The following is a 17,649-nucleotide window of genomic DNA, read 5'->3' on the forward strand; positions in this document are numbered from 1 at the left end:
AGATAGACAGATAGAGACAGATAGAGTAGATAGATGAGCTCAAAACACCTCAAGTAGACAAAGAATACTAATCGTATTAAAGGTAAATGGTTACTACCTTGTATAAGTAGTCAGTCTGCAAGCCATGCCATGTAGCGAGAACAATGCGCGAAAAAGAAAAGCAAAACTTTTGTGTCTCACCTGCGTACAAGTCCGTTTCTCCATCTTAAAAAGAAGAAAGAAAAAAGACACACACGTGACAACCGAATGACATGCATTGTGCTACGGGTCTTTACATGTCAAGCGGCCCGACTCCTTTAAACAATGTTAACTACAGACTTCAAAACAACACTTACAATAGACGTTACCGTACGCAGAATGGCACTAGTTGGGGGGATCGGACATGGAGATAGAGCTTGAATGTTTTACACAATAAGTGCATCACAAGCAGTCAGCAGTGAGGGTAGTAAATAAACTTATTCACCTCGGGAAGCTTGTAGCAGTGCAGGAAGAAGCTACAGGTGGTGCCAAAAAAAAAAAATGGCTGAACACGCAAAGCATTCGGTGAAAAAAAAGGTAATAGGACGAAGGATGCGCTATTCTGAATAGAAGTGGTACAAGCGGCATGTAAAGATAGCCGACTTTGTAGATTTTAGATGTATATATTTCTAGGCCATTTGTGAAGCAAGAATTAAAATAATGTTTCAGTCTTTTCTGCTCTCTTTTCTTTTCCCTCGCTTAATGAACACGACGAACAGCGCATATAACGTGACGCCATGTTTAACTGAAACCGTCTAACCCAACCTAGAACCCTCGCAAAAAGTTGTAGGCCCGTATTTCTTGATTTGAAAAAAAAAAAAAATCGCACTTGGACCAGTGAGGTCAACTTCAAAACCTGCTTCACACACGGAATCCAAGCACAAACATATTCAAATTTATCTGTAAATTTTGGCAGCTGCTACGAAACAAACGAGCGTTGCGTATTCTTAACAATTCTAAGATTCTGCGCTTTTCTTATGCGATCACCTTACTTTCTAGTCAAATGTCGTGCCGGGTGGCCAATCCTGGCAACGTGCAAAGTAAAAATTAAAATAAACATCAAAATAATTAAATAACTAAGAACTTCAAAACCGGAGGCTAGGAATTCATAAAGCAATCATCTTGAAAGCAACAAGTCAATATGTCCTCGAGAGAACCATTGCAGTGCGGCTGGCATTGGACAATAATTTTTTGCCTGTGCACTCACAAAACTCAGTTGTTTATTTGCAAGGTGCGGTGCTAAAAGCGATGGTGCAGGTGCGGCACTAGGACAAGGACAAAATGCGTCTAAGAGTGAAACAAAGAAAACAAATGCAGACGAAGATGCAGTGCTCTACGGCTGGGATTCTACGTGGGTGGAGTAATCAAAGAGCCTACCTTGATCTAAACTGAACGCCCCTGTGGGAAGCGGTTGCATCCAGAGCCTTGCATAAGCTGTATAGTCTTCACTCTGCTGAAGCAAAGGAGACACCAGAGAGCTACGATTTACCATTCTGTCCTCGCCTATAGTGCCGCACAACTGCGGTGCTCTTACGCTGCGATCTAAATGTCTGTTAAGAGATTCTAGACGGTTTTAGAGCAAAGACCAAGCGGATGGATTAAAGGGTCCCTGCAACGCGCTAGGGAAAGCTTGTTGAACGGAACCGATGGCATCGCCTCTATGCGGTAATTTTGTGTACTTCGTAGACAGGACGTGACGAACGAGAGTGCGCAAATGTAGTGTGCGATTTACGTTCGCACGATATTGCGAATACTGCGAGAAAAGCTACGGCATTACGTTTTACAACCATTTTAGATATCACAGAACCACGTGCGAAGTGTTGCAACCATGGGAACAACGCACCGCATGATAAGCACTTTGGTTCAATGCCGCCTCGCGGGGAGCTGTTGTGACCATAAATGCGACACCATGGCCTCTGAGATCAAACCGCGCGCCGCTCGAGTGCGGAAGCCATGGAAACGCCATAGGACGTCAACAACAGGCTGAGCAGGATTGGCAACCTTGGCTCGCTGACTTTCGCAAATGCCCTGCTGCTTTTGTGTGGTAACATATGACATCATGGGAAAGTGAAATGAGCGCCTTAAAGCCGCAAACATTCCAGTTGAGGGTAACTGTCATTTTGCTTGTATTTTTATTTTTGTCTGGCCGATGACTTGGATTTTTGGGAGTAAACTTTACATTTTCTGTCCTTTACAGAATGTAGAGCAAATATGGTGACCCGCAAATGGCGTTGCAGGGTCCCTTTAGCCCAAGAGACAAACCGAAATATTACAGGTCGTTAAAACGTTGAGCCCTTTTCTTTCCAGCCGCTTTTCTCGAAACCTCACATGTTCGTAATAGACAAATGATGTCGTTCTGAAAATTACACGCTTTTTAGACAAGCTGACCAGTTCCATAAACATCTTCACACCATCTCCTACGCATTATCTTGTCGAGTTATGAAAGACGCTAATTTCCGGTATTTCACGTATATTTTACTCGCATTATTTTAAACCTAGCTGTTAATGGCGTCTTCTCGGTGCTGCCAACCAAGCAATGACAAAAGCTAAAGCTTTACATTCGCGAAGTGCCTAGAGCGCCAGAGCTGTTTATTAGTGTCGTGTGCATAGGGCTACCTAATTACTATTGCGTCGGAACGAGTCGGATGATATGTAAACAGACCAAATATCTGTACAATCTGCATTCACGATCACTTAGTATATATTACCAAGCCATTCAGATCTTGTTTTTCTTTGTTTGCTGCTGTTGTCCATCTGAAGACTGGTGTCCTTGATAGCTACGTCAATGTAGTACTTTCAGCTACTTTAGAAGGTGTCGGAAATATCAAGAGCTTGCTTTACACCAGCCTGTCGTAGACATTTTGACAAGGCATGGTCTTGTACCGCAGTCAATGAACCATGTCCGGCTTGACTGGTACGTACAATGACCGAAACTTGTGAATGACGGAAAATTAGAGACACAATGTTATTTTAGCACCATTTCATTTATTTCTAAAAAAGGACCACATCATCTGCGAGGATGCGTGGCCAAAGTTGCTTTGATACCCGCTCGGCGTGCGATGTCCTTAGAACATCGATAGGACAAGTCAACCTCAAGTTTACTGGTTACATTGCGATCACCAAAAAAAGGGAAGATGCTCAATAAAATTCCACATGTAATGCAATAGAAATTCTTCAAGAACATCAATAATGTCTACATAGCAAATAATTTTAATTGAAAGAACTTTAACTATTTGTCACATTATTCACACATTGAGCGTCAGATGCACACAAACATTTTGATAACGGCACATGAAGCAAGTGCGTTTTAAGCAACCTTGAAAAGTTACTTTGAGTTAGTTTTGAGATAAAAGAATGTGCATATATAATGAAACCGTATGCTTGTGACAAGCATTAAACGTCACAAATGTAAGCGAATGCATTTGCTGATATGACGACGATTCTGTAGGAATCCCAAGTCTCTGTAAGTCTGTAAGTATATGTAGGAAGTCAGAAACAATCGATGGTAACCCTAGCTGCGCATTTTCTGCGTGTTTATTCAGTAATCCTAGCAGACAACCAAATTGACTTTTCGTCATATCAGGTGGGCTGACGCTGAACAAATTCAAAATTGAAGGTATAGCTCGATCATTCTCAACGTAGTCACACCAGCAATTGCTTTCACCGTAAAGCGAAATAGCACGAACACTTGTTGGAAGATTTTCAGCCTTTCTATGAATTTAGACATAACGGCAGATTCAACCAAGTGTCAGATGCGAAGATATCGCATTTTGGACAAACGAACACATTGATAGTAATGGCAGGCATACGCACAAAAACTGTTCATCTCTCGCATAAAAGGCACAACATTGGCGTATAACTGTACGTTAGTGAGAGAAATGCAGTTGACAGCGATAATTTCATTGAGCATGTGCTTCAACAAGAACCGCATTTATATCACGAAAATATTGTCATAGTTAACATGTGAACGAAAGGAAGACGTGGCCTTGGTTACCCTTTATCTCGCCTTGTTGTTATCGTGATTCTGTTTATAATCAATGTTATCTTCTAACTTTGAGTGACATAGGGTTTAAGTCGGCATGAGTCACCACTTCGCTGCTACAAGTGACACGACTTACGTCTTTAGGGTACATCGTGTTCCTGCGACTGTAATATTCGGGTTCATAATATGTTATTCTGATAGAAAACATCGATAAGGATAGTATGAAGACGTGGACGCTTTTTGGTTACATCGGTACCTCTTTACCCCATCGTCCTTTGACTAAAATTATGTTTGTTACTTACATGATTCACACTGTATGAATTTTTTTTTGCATTGCAACACAACATCACAAAAAAAATTCTTATATTAATGTGAGTACTAACCCTACTACCAGACGGCCTTTCCTGTTGAAAAAGTTACTCGTCCTAATAACACGTACAGCTGCGTTTATATAAGCTGCAGGAATATCTGTGCATTAGAGAGTGGTATCTCAGTCAGTCGCTTATATAATCTTTTATAAACCCTTAACTTCGGGGTATCCAACATTCGTTACACGGCTTAGAACCCGAAGCAAAGCACAGTGATTTTAAAAATGGCAACGTGAAAACACATCCCGCAGTATTTGAATGTTCAAGCGCATAAATAAGCACACCAATACTGTGCAAATCTTGCCAGGGGCCGCGCGTCACCTCGTGCTTAAGTTCGTGCACACCATTTAACACGGTGCCACTTTCATATATACATCTGCTAGAACACATTAGTTAATTAAAATTTAATTTTACTGAACGGGGCGGGCGTATATAATGAACTTTGTTAGCGCTCACCCCGTTCTTACAGTTACCGAATAAATCTATAGCTAATGAAACAAATTTCATACATTACGATTCATTTCCGTCCAGAAACACCCTTAAATGAGCTTTCAAAAGTTCTTAAGGGTGGCGGGTTGGCCGCATTGATGCTCCATACTTGCCCTTAGTTGCACTTCTTTAAGGAGCATTCAAAAGTACGCCATGTTGTTATGCATACAAAGTGGGCTGAGCTTGTCGTCAATATGTGGTTTTCTTACTTTGACACTTACTGATCAAAGCAAAATCAAACACAGAAACACAATGGTTGCTGTTCAAAATATAGCTAACGCGTATTGTTGATTTTGACGTCTAGAACTCGTGGGAAGTCTTCATTGCAAACATTTTGTGCTATGTGACTGTTTCGTCCGAAAGGTAATGAATAAGGATTGTGATGTAAATGCCTGTAACAGCTTTTTGTATCAGCTGTGCAGCATTTTGTTTCGCACTATGGCACCCCGCAGTATAGTTATTTGGTGCACACAGCTCATGACGCTTTTGTTCCCCGTTGAACAATGTGGTTACGCCTTTGCTCTTGTCGACATTTACACAGAATTGAGTTTGTCCGATGCGCAGCACTTCTTTTTCACTTCTGCGTAATACTAATTCGATAAAACTACTTTCAATTTTATCGTTCCAGACATCAATTTATGCTCATAATCTCATCAGGCTTCTTGACTTCTTTTAACACAGAAACGCGTAAGTGAATCCACGTTTGGATTGTGTCTAAACTGCTGGGGCGAGTATAAATTTATTTTTCAGATGGAGATACGGGAAGCTGGCACAGAATTCTTACGGACATGGACAGGCTCCAACATCTGCGCTTGGAGCCTCCTTAAATTTGTACATGCCTCAGGCTTACCACCCTGCTTTAGTCCCTCTTTCCATTCTCCTAGGCCTACAGACTCTTGTAACAGAAATAAACAACATCACGGCGAAATGGCACATCTTCCTTACTATAGTTACAAAGCCACTTTTCCCACTAGCCGTTGCCTTTAGGAAAATGTGCTGTTCGAGCACTTTCTTGTGCTCTCTTGCGTCATCTTACCAAGTGGTTGTAACAATCTGAATCTGAATTAATTGCCTTGCTTCTTGCTGTGTAGCTGAAGCTACACAATAGAATATATTTCGAAAGTTGAGATCTTTTTTTTTTCGAGCGCTATTCCTGTGGTAGCCAAAATATCAATTATCGCCAACCATCTGGCTACTGGCAATACCCTAAGAATAAATGGAGCGCTGTAGGACGAACTGATGAAGCCGTATTTAACTCCATTTACGAGAGCTTTTCTGCTGCACGATAAAACACGTTAACTCTGCTCGTATTCCGCTGGAGTGCACGAAAATGCACGAAAAGGCAAGTACGAGATTGACCACCTGATCGAACTGCTTGAAATCTTCAAGACCATTTTGCCATGTCAACAATGAATTCGATTAACTGGCCGGGAAGCCGTTCGCAGGAACGTTACTAGAGGTGCCGCTCAGTTATACAGAAGAAAAAAAGATTAAACGAAGATGGTTGCATTGTACCGCCATATCTTTGGAGTCCGACTGACAAGCATCCTTGCTTGAGTTCTGTCCATCATTATTAGTAAGGTCGGTGTTTTTCAACAAAACAGGTTAAGACCAACACGCCGTTGGCATGTCACTGCGCATCCTGATGACAACTTTGGTCAAGACACGTCGCACGTAAACATAATTAGCATTATAACTGCGCTTTTTATTCGCCGGTGTGTTAACGTATAAGCATTATGTACGTCTCCTATGGCGACAAGTTCACCCCATTTGCCAACAACTGCACACAATTTTTTTTCTTTTACAAAGCTTCTCGTACAAAATAGCACACAAACACTCTCACACACACACAATCGTGTAACAACGCCGCATCTCAACAAGAATTAGAAAAAATAAAGAAGAATGCGAGCTCTCGAGTCGGGGTCTGTGTGCAGACACGTAAGCAGCACACTCGCGGCTATGTCCTTCGGTTACGTCCTGGTGCAGAGCAGTTCGGGTACCTGTTTGGGCCTGAGCGGCACGTCGTACAGGTGCGTCCTGTTGCCGCCGTAGCGCGTCCGCTGCAGCGTGCCGCCGCCGCTGCCGAAGTCGCCGCCGCCTGCTGACGCCAGTCGACGTCCGGGTGACGCGCACGACGACATCTCTCCGGCGACCAGCGCCGACGACGCGGCCGCCGAGACTTGCGTGGTGGCGTATGGTGACGGGTAGTAGAGCGGCTCGCGCTGCGCGGCGCCTTCGTCGCCGGACGAGTCGCAGAAGTGCTGCTTGTCCTTGGTGTAGGCCGACATGGACATGCTGTCCGTCTTGCGCACCGACTCGCTCGAATCTGCGAGCGCGAAGGTAGGAGGAGGAAGTGATTATGGGAAGAAGGAAAACTGCGCGGTAACTGCATCGCTTTACGGGTCTCAGTGGACGAAACCTAAACCGTAATGCCGGAAGAACGAGCGCGAACATGTGGCAGGAGAGAGAAGGCACAACAAGTGAGGAGGAGGAGGAGCTTAGGGAGCACCACAACGAACTGGCCCATGAGAGCGACGATTGTAGTGCGCAGGGCCGATACAACGTAAACATTGCACAGCGAGTAACGTGATAGTTTGAGCCTGTTGATGTTTGTTTATTCGAGTTTCTTGAATATGCCTTTACTTACATCTTTGAAAATGCAGAGGCAAAATGGGTTGCGGAGTTGTTTAGCGCTAGAAAAAGACGAGAATTTGGCGACGTGAACATAAGCACCTGCGCTACCACCGACTGTGTTAATTAACCCGCGAATACGATGCGCTTCTACAATAAACAGAGGAAGCTACTCAAGTTCTTTCCATTAGCAGAATGAGACAGATTAGAAGTACAGTACTTGTATTCTTGTCTCCAGTCTTTATCCCGCTGTCTAGTGCTTAAAAGAAGCAAAAATCAGACAAAGAAAAGAATCATAGTTTATGTATTACGAATATATTGGCTTCACTACCAGTTGGGTGTTACCTTTACAGTGGGCTATAGACCTGTTCATGTTTTCTTTTGGCATTACTCTCGACTACTCACATATGTGCTGCGTGTGGCACGTGTCGTAGACGTTCTCGCGCCTGCGCAGCACTAGCACGACGCCCACGACCAGGCAGATGACGAGCACCACGACCACTGCGCACGCCACGGGCACCAGCACGGCTGGGTCGCGAAACAGGGACCCACCGCTCTCCTGGGACTGAGCCGCCAGGGGTGCCACCGTCGCTGGAACGAATCGTCACGAGGATGTAAGCGAGTGAGGTTTGCTCCTCCTGAAATGTTCCATCAGCAGCGCGTTTAGCGCTGCCGTTTCGCAACACGCACAACGTCAGAGGGTGTCAAACTCAAACATGTGAGGCACCGAAAAGCATCCGCGGAGTATTGGAGAGCTTTAGATTAGGGGACGCAAGCAGCTTGCGTACGCACGAACTAGGAGCCACGGTACTGCGCATGCACAGGCACGGACGTAGAAGAGAGAGAGAGAGAGAGAGAGATAAATGAGATGCGAAAGGCAGGGAGGTTAACCGGAAGGTACATATCCAGTTTGCTACCCTACACTGGGGAAGGGGTAAGGGGAGACAGAAAGATAAAGAAAAATGCACACACCTAGAGAGGGTGAAGTCTGCACATGCACAGTACCGTGGTCCCTAGTTCTTGAACAAGGGATATATTGGGCTGGAGCCAACGTTTTAACAAGAGGGACATGTCTCCGATCGTCGGGGAGCTTTAATTAGGGCTCTGATAAAGACCCCCTTGACGAACCGTACAGAAGTCACTATATAAACTATGTTCCATTTCTATAGAATTTTAGGTGCGAAGCAGCTTATGGTGCGGGCTTTGTCCGTCCCTCCCGCGGCGTCCCACACCCCCACGGCGCATGCGCGTCCCCTTCCCCTCTCTTTCCTCTCCTATGCTCCCCCCTTTCTGTCCTCTAGGAATCGTCTACGCTATGGAGCGGCGCCCGCGTCCCACAACACCACAGCCCATCCCCTCCCCTCTCTCTCCTCTCCTACGCTCTTCCCGTTTCTCTCCTCTAGCAATCCGGAGCGGCACGCACGACAAGTGGTGCGACAGCTGTATACTCCGCTGGGGTCGCCACGGTAGTTCCGCGGTATGAAAATGACGGAGCGCGCGCGCCTCATTCTCTCTCCTGTGCAGCGCCGCGATGAGCACTCGGGCCGCTGTCGCGAAACCATCTCCCGCTCACGCTAACCATCTCCCCGCTGCTTCGCATCCACACATGGTTGCCTTTAGCGGGAGATGGAGTAATTTTTTATTGCATTCAGTAGACTTTCTCTTGAGATGGGATTGAACCTCATGTGTGATTCTGAGACATTCCTTGTTCGACCGGTGTTGATCGCTCGAAGCCTCATCTTTCTGCACGAACCACCATCTTGTTGGCATTCGTGCTACTTTGTGTTTCATTCAAATACATTCATGTAGTGTTCGTAAGACATTCACTGGGGACATGCATACGAATCGCGGGTTCCCCTGACTCACCTCCGCTGAGAGTGAGCGTGGCGATGCGGTACTCGACTTCAGTGGCACCGGCGTCGTTGTACGCGGACACCATGATGTCGTACCACGTGCCGGGCGCTAGGTCGGGCAGCGTGACGGGCGACTGCGCCATCTGGATGTTGTTGGAGAGCAGGATCCAGTCCTGCTGCATGTACGGCTTGTACTGGAGCACGAAGAAGGTGATGGGGCAGCCGCCGTCGCTCCAGCCGTCCAGGTTCACAGAAATGCACGTCGAGTTGGCCGCAACGACATTCTGGTTCTTGTCCTGAGGTGGGACCGGGCCTGGGGTGTACGAGGAAGAAGGAGGAGGAAAGCTCTGATTACGAAGAGGAAGCCTCAGTTATGCTGGCATTATGTCACGCAGTGCTTGCTTTTTGATTGTGTGTTTCTTTTATTCTTTATTGCTGCGTGTAGTGTCCATCTCCTTCTGTGGTCAATCCCGCTCGGGAGCATGAGCAATGCTTTGAGCCTTTAATAACAAAAGAAGCTCTAACCCGGGGCCAACTTCGATTTTCTTGTTCGAGTACACGCGGAACGCAAACGTGGTCTATAAACCACTGATCCGTTTTAAACAAGATGTGTCTCATTTGCGCGAGAAAGGCAATTTCTATTGATTGCAGAAACCGGAATTTTAATTTTATGCGCCATTTTTATTACGAAAGGTGCCGAAAAATATATATATATACATAACTCCTGAATCGTAAAACTTGCAGCTAAGGCAGATAGCACGATTCTGCGAACTGCATCTATCAGAACATTGAAAGCGGACGAATATGATGTATTAGTTTCCAAGCTACGCGAAAGCTGGACGGTGCGGCCGCTGCGGAGCTCCGTGGCGAGGACGGGGAACGGCACGCTCCACCAAAATGTTACGCGAACGAAGGATTAAGTACAGGAGACTATTTACAAGTATATTTACAAATGATAGCTGCAGCGCTGGCCAGATCAGCCGATAGCTCGAGAGCCCAGAGCAGTTCGTCTTCTTCGTCTAGGCGCCCGTGCGCCTCGTTCAAACAACCAAATACCACACGCGTGTAGCAATACTTTTAATAGACGTCTGATCAGTGTATACTATATCAAGTTTGTTCTCTTTGTAATGTACCATTAGGTGCAGTTTACTTAACTTTTATTTTTACTTTTTTATTTAGTTGCATAGTGGAAAGTGTGACGATCAAAATTTAAAACATTTTCTGATAGTCAGCAAAATCTGTGAAAAAATGATGGCATAAATAACATATCTACTCCCCGTACAGCGATGTATGACCGCCTGTTGCTCTGTATATGTTTTCAAATCAAATAATAATAATACCTATTAAGGAATGAAAAAAAAATTGGCTGTGGTTTAGCTGTGGTTAAACCTAGTGGAGTAGCGATAGCTACAGACCCCTGGCTGCGCTTAGGCTTCGCTTGTAGTTAGACAGGTTATTAAACTTAGCAGTTTCCCACTAGACTAAGAAAGGCGAGACGTTGTGGTCAACCAACGGGTAAAACTATTTTTCACACCAATGAATACGCTTCTATGATCCGTAAAGTAATGGGCTTTTGTGGCGACATCGTCAATGGCGTAGTTAGACTCATCAAAGTTCCGCTCAAGAACCAGGTCCAAACTACTTCCCCACTGCGTAGTGGTACTGGGCTGCGGTGGAGCGCGGCGATCGCATCCAGGCGAGTTGCCGGAGAATCGAGGGCCGTGGCGTGACGTCACAGTGCGCCGCGGCCATGGCTCAAATTGCGGCGATGACGAAGAGGCGAAAAACTGGCGCAATGTAGCTACCGCTACAAAATGAACCTAATCTAGGCACCTCATCGGAAGCATCTTTACAGGATATTCACGCTTCTACAGTGTATAATACAATACCTGCTAGTCTAAAAGAAGGGGGAACTGTTTAATCTAACATGCAGACTTTTTTTTTTCGTTCTTTTCATTTCACAAGAATACGCTGCTAAGTTGAGGAGAAATAACTGGGCCACAAACTATATTGCATAAGAAACATGAAACAAACGAACGCGTTTTCATTAATTGTTCGGACCCAGTATTTGGCAGAGATATGATTACAATGCACCCTAAATCAATATCTACATAAAATTCCCCACATAATTCGTTTTATACCGGTAGCAAACGTGGTATCCCATGCAACGGGATCGGCACGTTACCTATTTATGCAGTCGTCTGAATTCCAGAACTGCACTGGCGGCACTTGCAACACGATGCAGCAAGTTTTTAAACACACAGTCCTTTTAAACATTAATCAAATCTTACGCCAAGTCTTAACTTCATCTTATGAGGTTTGAACACCACGTTTTTAAGAAAATAGGTTCTAATCTAGAGGATTTCGTACCAGTAAAACAGGTTCTTTTTTTTTCCCTCCAGAATTATTAGTGCTGACACGCTTGCGTAAACGAGCCCGTACTAACCACGATACAAACGCTGTAAAATGCATGCTTCGCAGTTACAACCGTCCGAGACCTAGATAACACATTGCTGTTTGTACGCAACAGCGGTTCAGGAATTTCTGGCGTCTTCGCGCCTGTCACCTTGGCTACGGGGCGATTGTGTTGCGAGTTAAGTCCCTGGGTTACGTTACCGGCCACGGCCGAAGGCGCGTCGACCAAAGCATAGAGTTTCCCACAAAAATTACTACAGAGAACTCTGGCGGGATCGAGCTGCAAGCTCGGTGATTTAGCCAACATAGGAAGGATGGTTAGTACACGGATTTGCGTAAACTTCATTCTTCTGGCTTCAAATGGCTTTGTGACATTGCGTAATGACAATCTTCAACATAATATTGGGTTGTAAGTGTAAGACTTGGGAATGATTATGCATCTGCAGAGAATCTTATTGTCTTCTGTGTTTGCATAGATAGGGCTTTGAAATTTAGGCAAATAAAGACAGGTAAAGCATAGTAAACAAAGCCACAAGGACATCTGAAGCTGCAAGCATGAAGATCAGACAAATCCGTAAACTAAATATTGTTCCCGTAGTAGCTGAAAAATCGCAGCACCAGAGTTCTATCTAGAAATTTTAGTAGAAAGCTCTATGGTTCAGAAGGCTTTAGCTGCCAGAGAAAAGACGCCGTCATTGTCACGGGGCTCATGAAAAAAACTGCTTGACACGAGATGGTGCTACCTGGGATGTACGTACCGCTCTAATATCACCATGGTAACACAGGCACTGGTGGAGGTATACTTTAGGTCACTGTCGGCCGCTTAGGCGGCCGTATTTGTCAGCGATTCTTTTAACTTTCCCTTCTTCGTGCCCTTTAATCAATCACTAGCTTGCACAAATCTGCTCCTACGCTATCGCTAGGATTCTATACTCGTTCGAACGGGTGATAAGAAAGCAATTCAATCGCAAGAGCGCAGTACAGTTAAACCTGGATGTAACTAAATTGACAAATTCCCGAAAAACTTCGTTATAAAGAGGATTTTGTTATATGCAGATTCGGCATGAAAATTCGAAAAAGAAACGCTTACCAGTATTTACTCGATTCTAATGCGCCCTCGACTGTAACGCGCACCCGTTTTCCGTTTTCGTCGAAGCACTCATCCTTGAAATGTCACACCAGGGACTGGATGCGTGGACGCGTGTCGTTTCGTACAAGCGCAAGGCATCGGAAACGAAGAGCGAGCGTCACGATGGGGTCGTAGCGTCGTATAGTGTAACAGTAGAACCACGCTGTTACGTTCCCGTGTGCTGTGTTTTCCCGGCTGTTACGTCGTTTTCGGCCAGTCCCAGCACAGCTCCCATAGAACCCAATGCATTGGTAACCCCGCTGTTGCGTTGCAACTGTGGGACCGTTCCCGCATCATACGTTGCGAACTGCCACCCCGCGCCGGCCCGAGTGACCATTTTGACTTTTCATGTCGCTTGACTTGGTGGCTTGACGATGGCATTGGCCGCCTAAAGTGCCGGGGGCGACAACTATGCCGTATTTTCGGTTTCCGCCAGCAAAAGTATGGCCCTTGAGATCCGTATTTCCTATCTAAAGATGGTGTCTATGACGCGTTGTGGCCCTAAAATTGGTTTTCTAATTCCAAGGGCAATAACACCGTCACCGCGCGCCGTATGCTGTATGTGCGAGTGAAAACGTGTGAGGGGAGCCGACGACCGCGTCTAAATCTCTCGCGCGCAAGAAAGAAAAGCAGGGAGGCAGCGCGCCTTCTTCCGTTGCGCTCGAGGCACCGGCGAGGGCGGAGGGATAGCGGGCGGCGTTGTACTGTATTCTGGCAACAACTACGTCGCGGGTCCGTATCTTGAAAGAGATCTGCGTTGGGGCAGAGTCTAAGCAGTGTAGGTGCGTCGGCGGCTCGTAGCTTTGTGCGTGCTGTGTGTTCTCGGCGCTCCGTTTGCGTTGAAGCGATAGACAACAGCACGAAGGTGACTTCGCTCACTTCTCCAGCGGCGCTTCCACACGCCGACAGCATTTGACAGCGCGTGTCCTCGAGTGTGAAGTGTCACAGCGTGTACCAGCGCGTCGGCAACATCAACTGGAAAAGGAGAGAGTGCCGGCTTGGCGGGCTAGGCCAGCTGCAGCAAGCGGCAGGATCAGGTTTGAATGAAGGGACGGGGAAAGGTCACGCCCGCGGCGGCAAGATCGCCGGGTCGAGGGATGCAGGCCCGCCTCGCACACGCTCGCACGCACGCACGCACACCACACGTGCGCTCGCTTCGCATTCCGTCGCGGCGGAGAAGGTGCTTCCGGTTGCTGCTCGCGCAAAAATGACAAAATCTGGGGCGAAATCTCTAGGCTGTCGGCGGGGAGAATTCGTAATTTCGACGGGGTCTCCTGCTGCCCCTTCGTTTACGTAGAGGTCTCAAATACATGTGCTTCTATGGAGTAACGGCGGGGAATAGAAAAACTTCGTTATATCCAGAAATTCGTTACAAGGAGGTTCGTTATAAGCAGGTTTAACTGTAATGTTACAGACGTTCTGGGGATGAGCGGCCTTTTTAGGCGGCAAACATAATTACTGTTCGCGGTACTACCAAGTGCGGTGGCAGCCTATCGATAGGTAAAAAAACCGCCCAAGCACTCCATGCAGATGGTTAACCATCGAAGCTGAAACGTGCGGCCCCGGTGTTTAGCAGTGTGTTAATCCCGACGCTGTATTGAAGCATTTCTCAATTATTGGTTACATGTTTGTGTTTCTAGTGGAACGCAAGCGCCAATGGCGGGCGGATGCTGCTAACCACGACGCCGAGATAACTCGAGATACCGAACGCATGCGACAACGGCGAGCCGAGGAGGCGGCGTTGCGGACAGAGCAGCGTCCACGTGGCAATGGCGGGAACGCACTGGCTAACGACGTCACTAACTGCGCTGCCAATGGCGCGCGTGCTTGGGTGCGACGTAGAGAACGACGTAACTGACGGCGCAGCCAATGGAGATGTTTAGAGAAACATGGGACGAACGGTTTTTTGTTTCGCCTAGCCATATACAGCTTTCGCTGTAGAAACATTTAAGGCGGAAACCATTCTTGGATAATTATTTATGTCATTCGAAGCATTTCTGAAAGGTATAGACGACTGAGATAAGTGCAAAGAGTGGCGAAGCTGGTATGATGACGATGATGTGACAACGACTACACGACGATCATGGAATGACGACGCTGGAGTGATGGCAATGGCATGATGATGATGGTGTGACGATGGCGACGTGACGACGATGCTGGAGTGATGCTGATGGGATGATGACGTTAAAATGTTTACCAAGGTATGACGGCACGATGGCAATACTATGATGACGACTGTCTGACGACGGCGGCGTGTGGACAATGTCATGTCGAAGGTGGAACCACGACGACGGCGGGACGACAAAGGTATGACGACAATGGGTTGACGACAGTGCAGTCGCTACAACACGTGACGACGACGGAAGGAATACGATGGCATGACGGCGACTTTGTGATGACGACGCTATGCCAACAATGGCATGGCGACGATGGAATGATCACGACGGTATGACCACGATGACTTGAAGTTGACGATATGACAACGCAGTGACAGCAACAGAGTGAAAGCGGCGGAAAGATGACGATGACATGACAACGAAAGAATGATCACAATGTCGTAAAGGTAATATAATGACGACGACGGAATGGCGGCGACAGCATGACAACGACGGCATGCTAGTGTTAGAGCTCACGTCTACGCTCTGGTGCATCACCTCCCACCACGGGCCGTCTTAAATTCGTACTATGTACGGTGTTTCTTTGAACTATAACCGTTGGTTTTTTGAGCTGTGCTATCTCTAGTATCAGCCAACATTTTTCGGAGACGAAATTTGCGCGTCCATGCGCTTGACCTTGTTTTGAACTTGGCTGCGACTAGGCAGCAAGGAAGTGCTTCGCATTTAAAATATCTGCCTCTCCTTTTTCATTGTCATTTATATCTCGCCATACCTGCGTATGATAATGATGTTCCGCAAAAAAAAAAAAAAAAAAAAAAAACGTCCTGTAACCGTGTGTTGAAATTCGCAAGGTACGTTACATGCATGCAGTGTGTATTACCTAACGTACTAGGCCCTACAACTTGCTTCGCGAATCATATCGGTAGTCGGATGAGCAGTCAAGATGCTCAACGGAGTGCCCAGGTTTTAATCAGCGTGCGTCACGAAATTTAATTGGTTTATTAGGAGAAGTTCACATGGGTGACGATCGTTTTCAGGGGAAGAAAAGACGATCCGACTAACGATCTATAAAAGTCTCCATAAAAGGCTATTTCCTGTAAAGACAAGAACCCATATTAGACAGATAAGTTCTACCACCTAAGTGCGATTTCTTATTGGACAACGCTGCGACCACAGTTTCGTTATCGCTTGTTTCGCTATCCTGAATCGCTGGTGCTGACGCACCGTCGGGTCACGAAGCGCTCTAACGTAACAAAGGTTTCATGAAAATGGACCGAGCTCAGTATACAGTATAATCGTTGTGCCGTTTGTATCTCACCTCTTCCTGTGGTCTCGGCGCTGACAGTTTCACTTGGTGCTCCCCTCCCCGCCGAGTTGAAGGCGGTGATGGTGATCTGGTAGTGGTTGCCGCAGATCAGGTTTGTCAGCAGGTGCTTGCTCAGCTTGGAGTTCACCTGCGTCTCTTGCCACTCCCCGTACTCGCTCTTGTAATGCACCACATATCCTGAAATACGAGGGTGTGCAGCGTGCAAATGTAAGGTATCGTGGCGCACGGAATTCAAGTACGCAAGTCGAGCTACGTCGGCTCCTTTAAGTGTCCCTGGTATCCTTTTAGGTGTGATCGCACTTATCGCACCTTCTCACTCATGGGGGACGTGTTACGACTCGAGCCTTACTGATAATCAAGACGTGATTACTTTCAGTAATTTCCCCATACGAATTTTCGTGGTAGCAAATCAAAGCCAACGACGATGATCTAAATAGCGTAAATGAGCATAGTGCAGTGCAGGGGCGAGGGAAAAGCTACACGAGCGTGTAAATTATTTCGCAAGAGAAAGAGAGAGAAGAAGAGGGAGAGGTAGGGAGGTTAACCAAGGACGTGCCCGGTTGGCTACCCTACACTTGGGGAGGGGGAAAGGGGAAGAATAGGTAAGAAGGAGTGAGAAGAAAAATAATAAAAAGTCAGTCATTCGCAGGGTCAGTCGCCGAGGAGCGTTCGTACAGTCCAGCGTTCGTACAGACCAGCGTTCGTACAGTCCAGTAGCCTTCAAGAAGCGCTGAAGGGTTTTTGTGGACTTTTGCCTGCAAGAATGCATAGGCCATGGTACCAGGATCTTTTACTCCGAAAGTGCTCTATTATCTAACAGGTTGAGTTTAGCTTGCAGAGTATTCTGTTGAGCGTTAAAGGAAGGGCAGTGGCACAGTCTCATCGCACCAGCACAAATTGCACGCCGCACTGTTACGTAAGAGTTCTCAGTATAGCTCTGCGCTAGTGAAGTGCCATACTCAGCGAATGAGCTGTGCAGGCGAGAAATATAAAAGAGAAGATGTCCTTGAACATAATTTTCCTCTATTAAGCTGTGTTCACCATTCCACGAGCAAGTTCAAGGCAGTTGCTGCGGTCGGTGCCAGGCATTTCACAGCTGTTGTCAACATTTAGGCGTTTTCAAGTTTGACCGAGTTTTATTTTTTGCGCGATCACAGGCGAGGCCCCACATCAGATGTAATCGAGCTGGTGTTAATGAAGTGTTTGCGCTTGTCAAATTAGGAACACTGTCTTCGGCTTAATTTGTTACTTATCTTGGGAAAGATATTTCTATCCTCATGGTGAGAGCGTAAGGGGAGTTGCAATGACTGTATGGTTGAC

The 17,649-nt window shown here is 46.4% G+C and overlaps 1 protein-coding gene across 1 annotated transcript in view; it reads right to left on the bottom strand.

Annotated features, from left to right (window-relative positions):
- LOC119448719 (Down syndrome cell adhesion molecule-like protein Dscam2) overlaps window positions 1-17,649 on the bottom strand; it is a 136,037-nt gene that overhangs the window by 1,673 nt on the left and 116,715 nt on the right. The window contains exons 17-22 of the mRNA XM_049666471.1: window positions 16,321-16,506; window positions 9,355-9,654; window positions 7,894-8,079; window positions 6,858-7,183; window positions 1,396-1,468; window positions 181-204 (exon numbers count right to left, since the gene is read on the bottom strand). Coding sequence (XP_049522428.1) covers window positions 181-204; window positions 1,396-1,468; window positions 6,858-7,183; window positions 7,894-8,079; window positions 9,355-9,654; window positions 16,321-16,506 — 1,095 coding nt within the window. The remainder of the gene's footprint in view (window positions 1-180; window positions 205-1,395; window positions 1,469-6,857; window positions 7,184-7,893; window positions 8,080-9,354; window positions 9,655-16,320; window positions 16,507-17,649) is intronic.

This window comes from Dermacentor silvarum, chromosome 4, assembly GCF_013339745.2.
Source record: "Dermacentor silvarum isolate Dsil-2018 chromosome 4, BIME_Dsil_1.4, whole genome shotgun sequence".
Taxonomy (NCBI): domain Eukaryota; kingdom Metazoa; phylum Arthropoda; class Arachnida; order Ixodida; family Ixodidae; genus Dermacentor; species Dermacentor silvarum.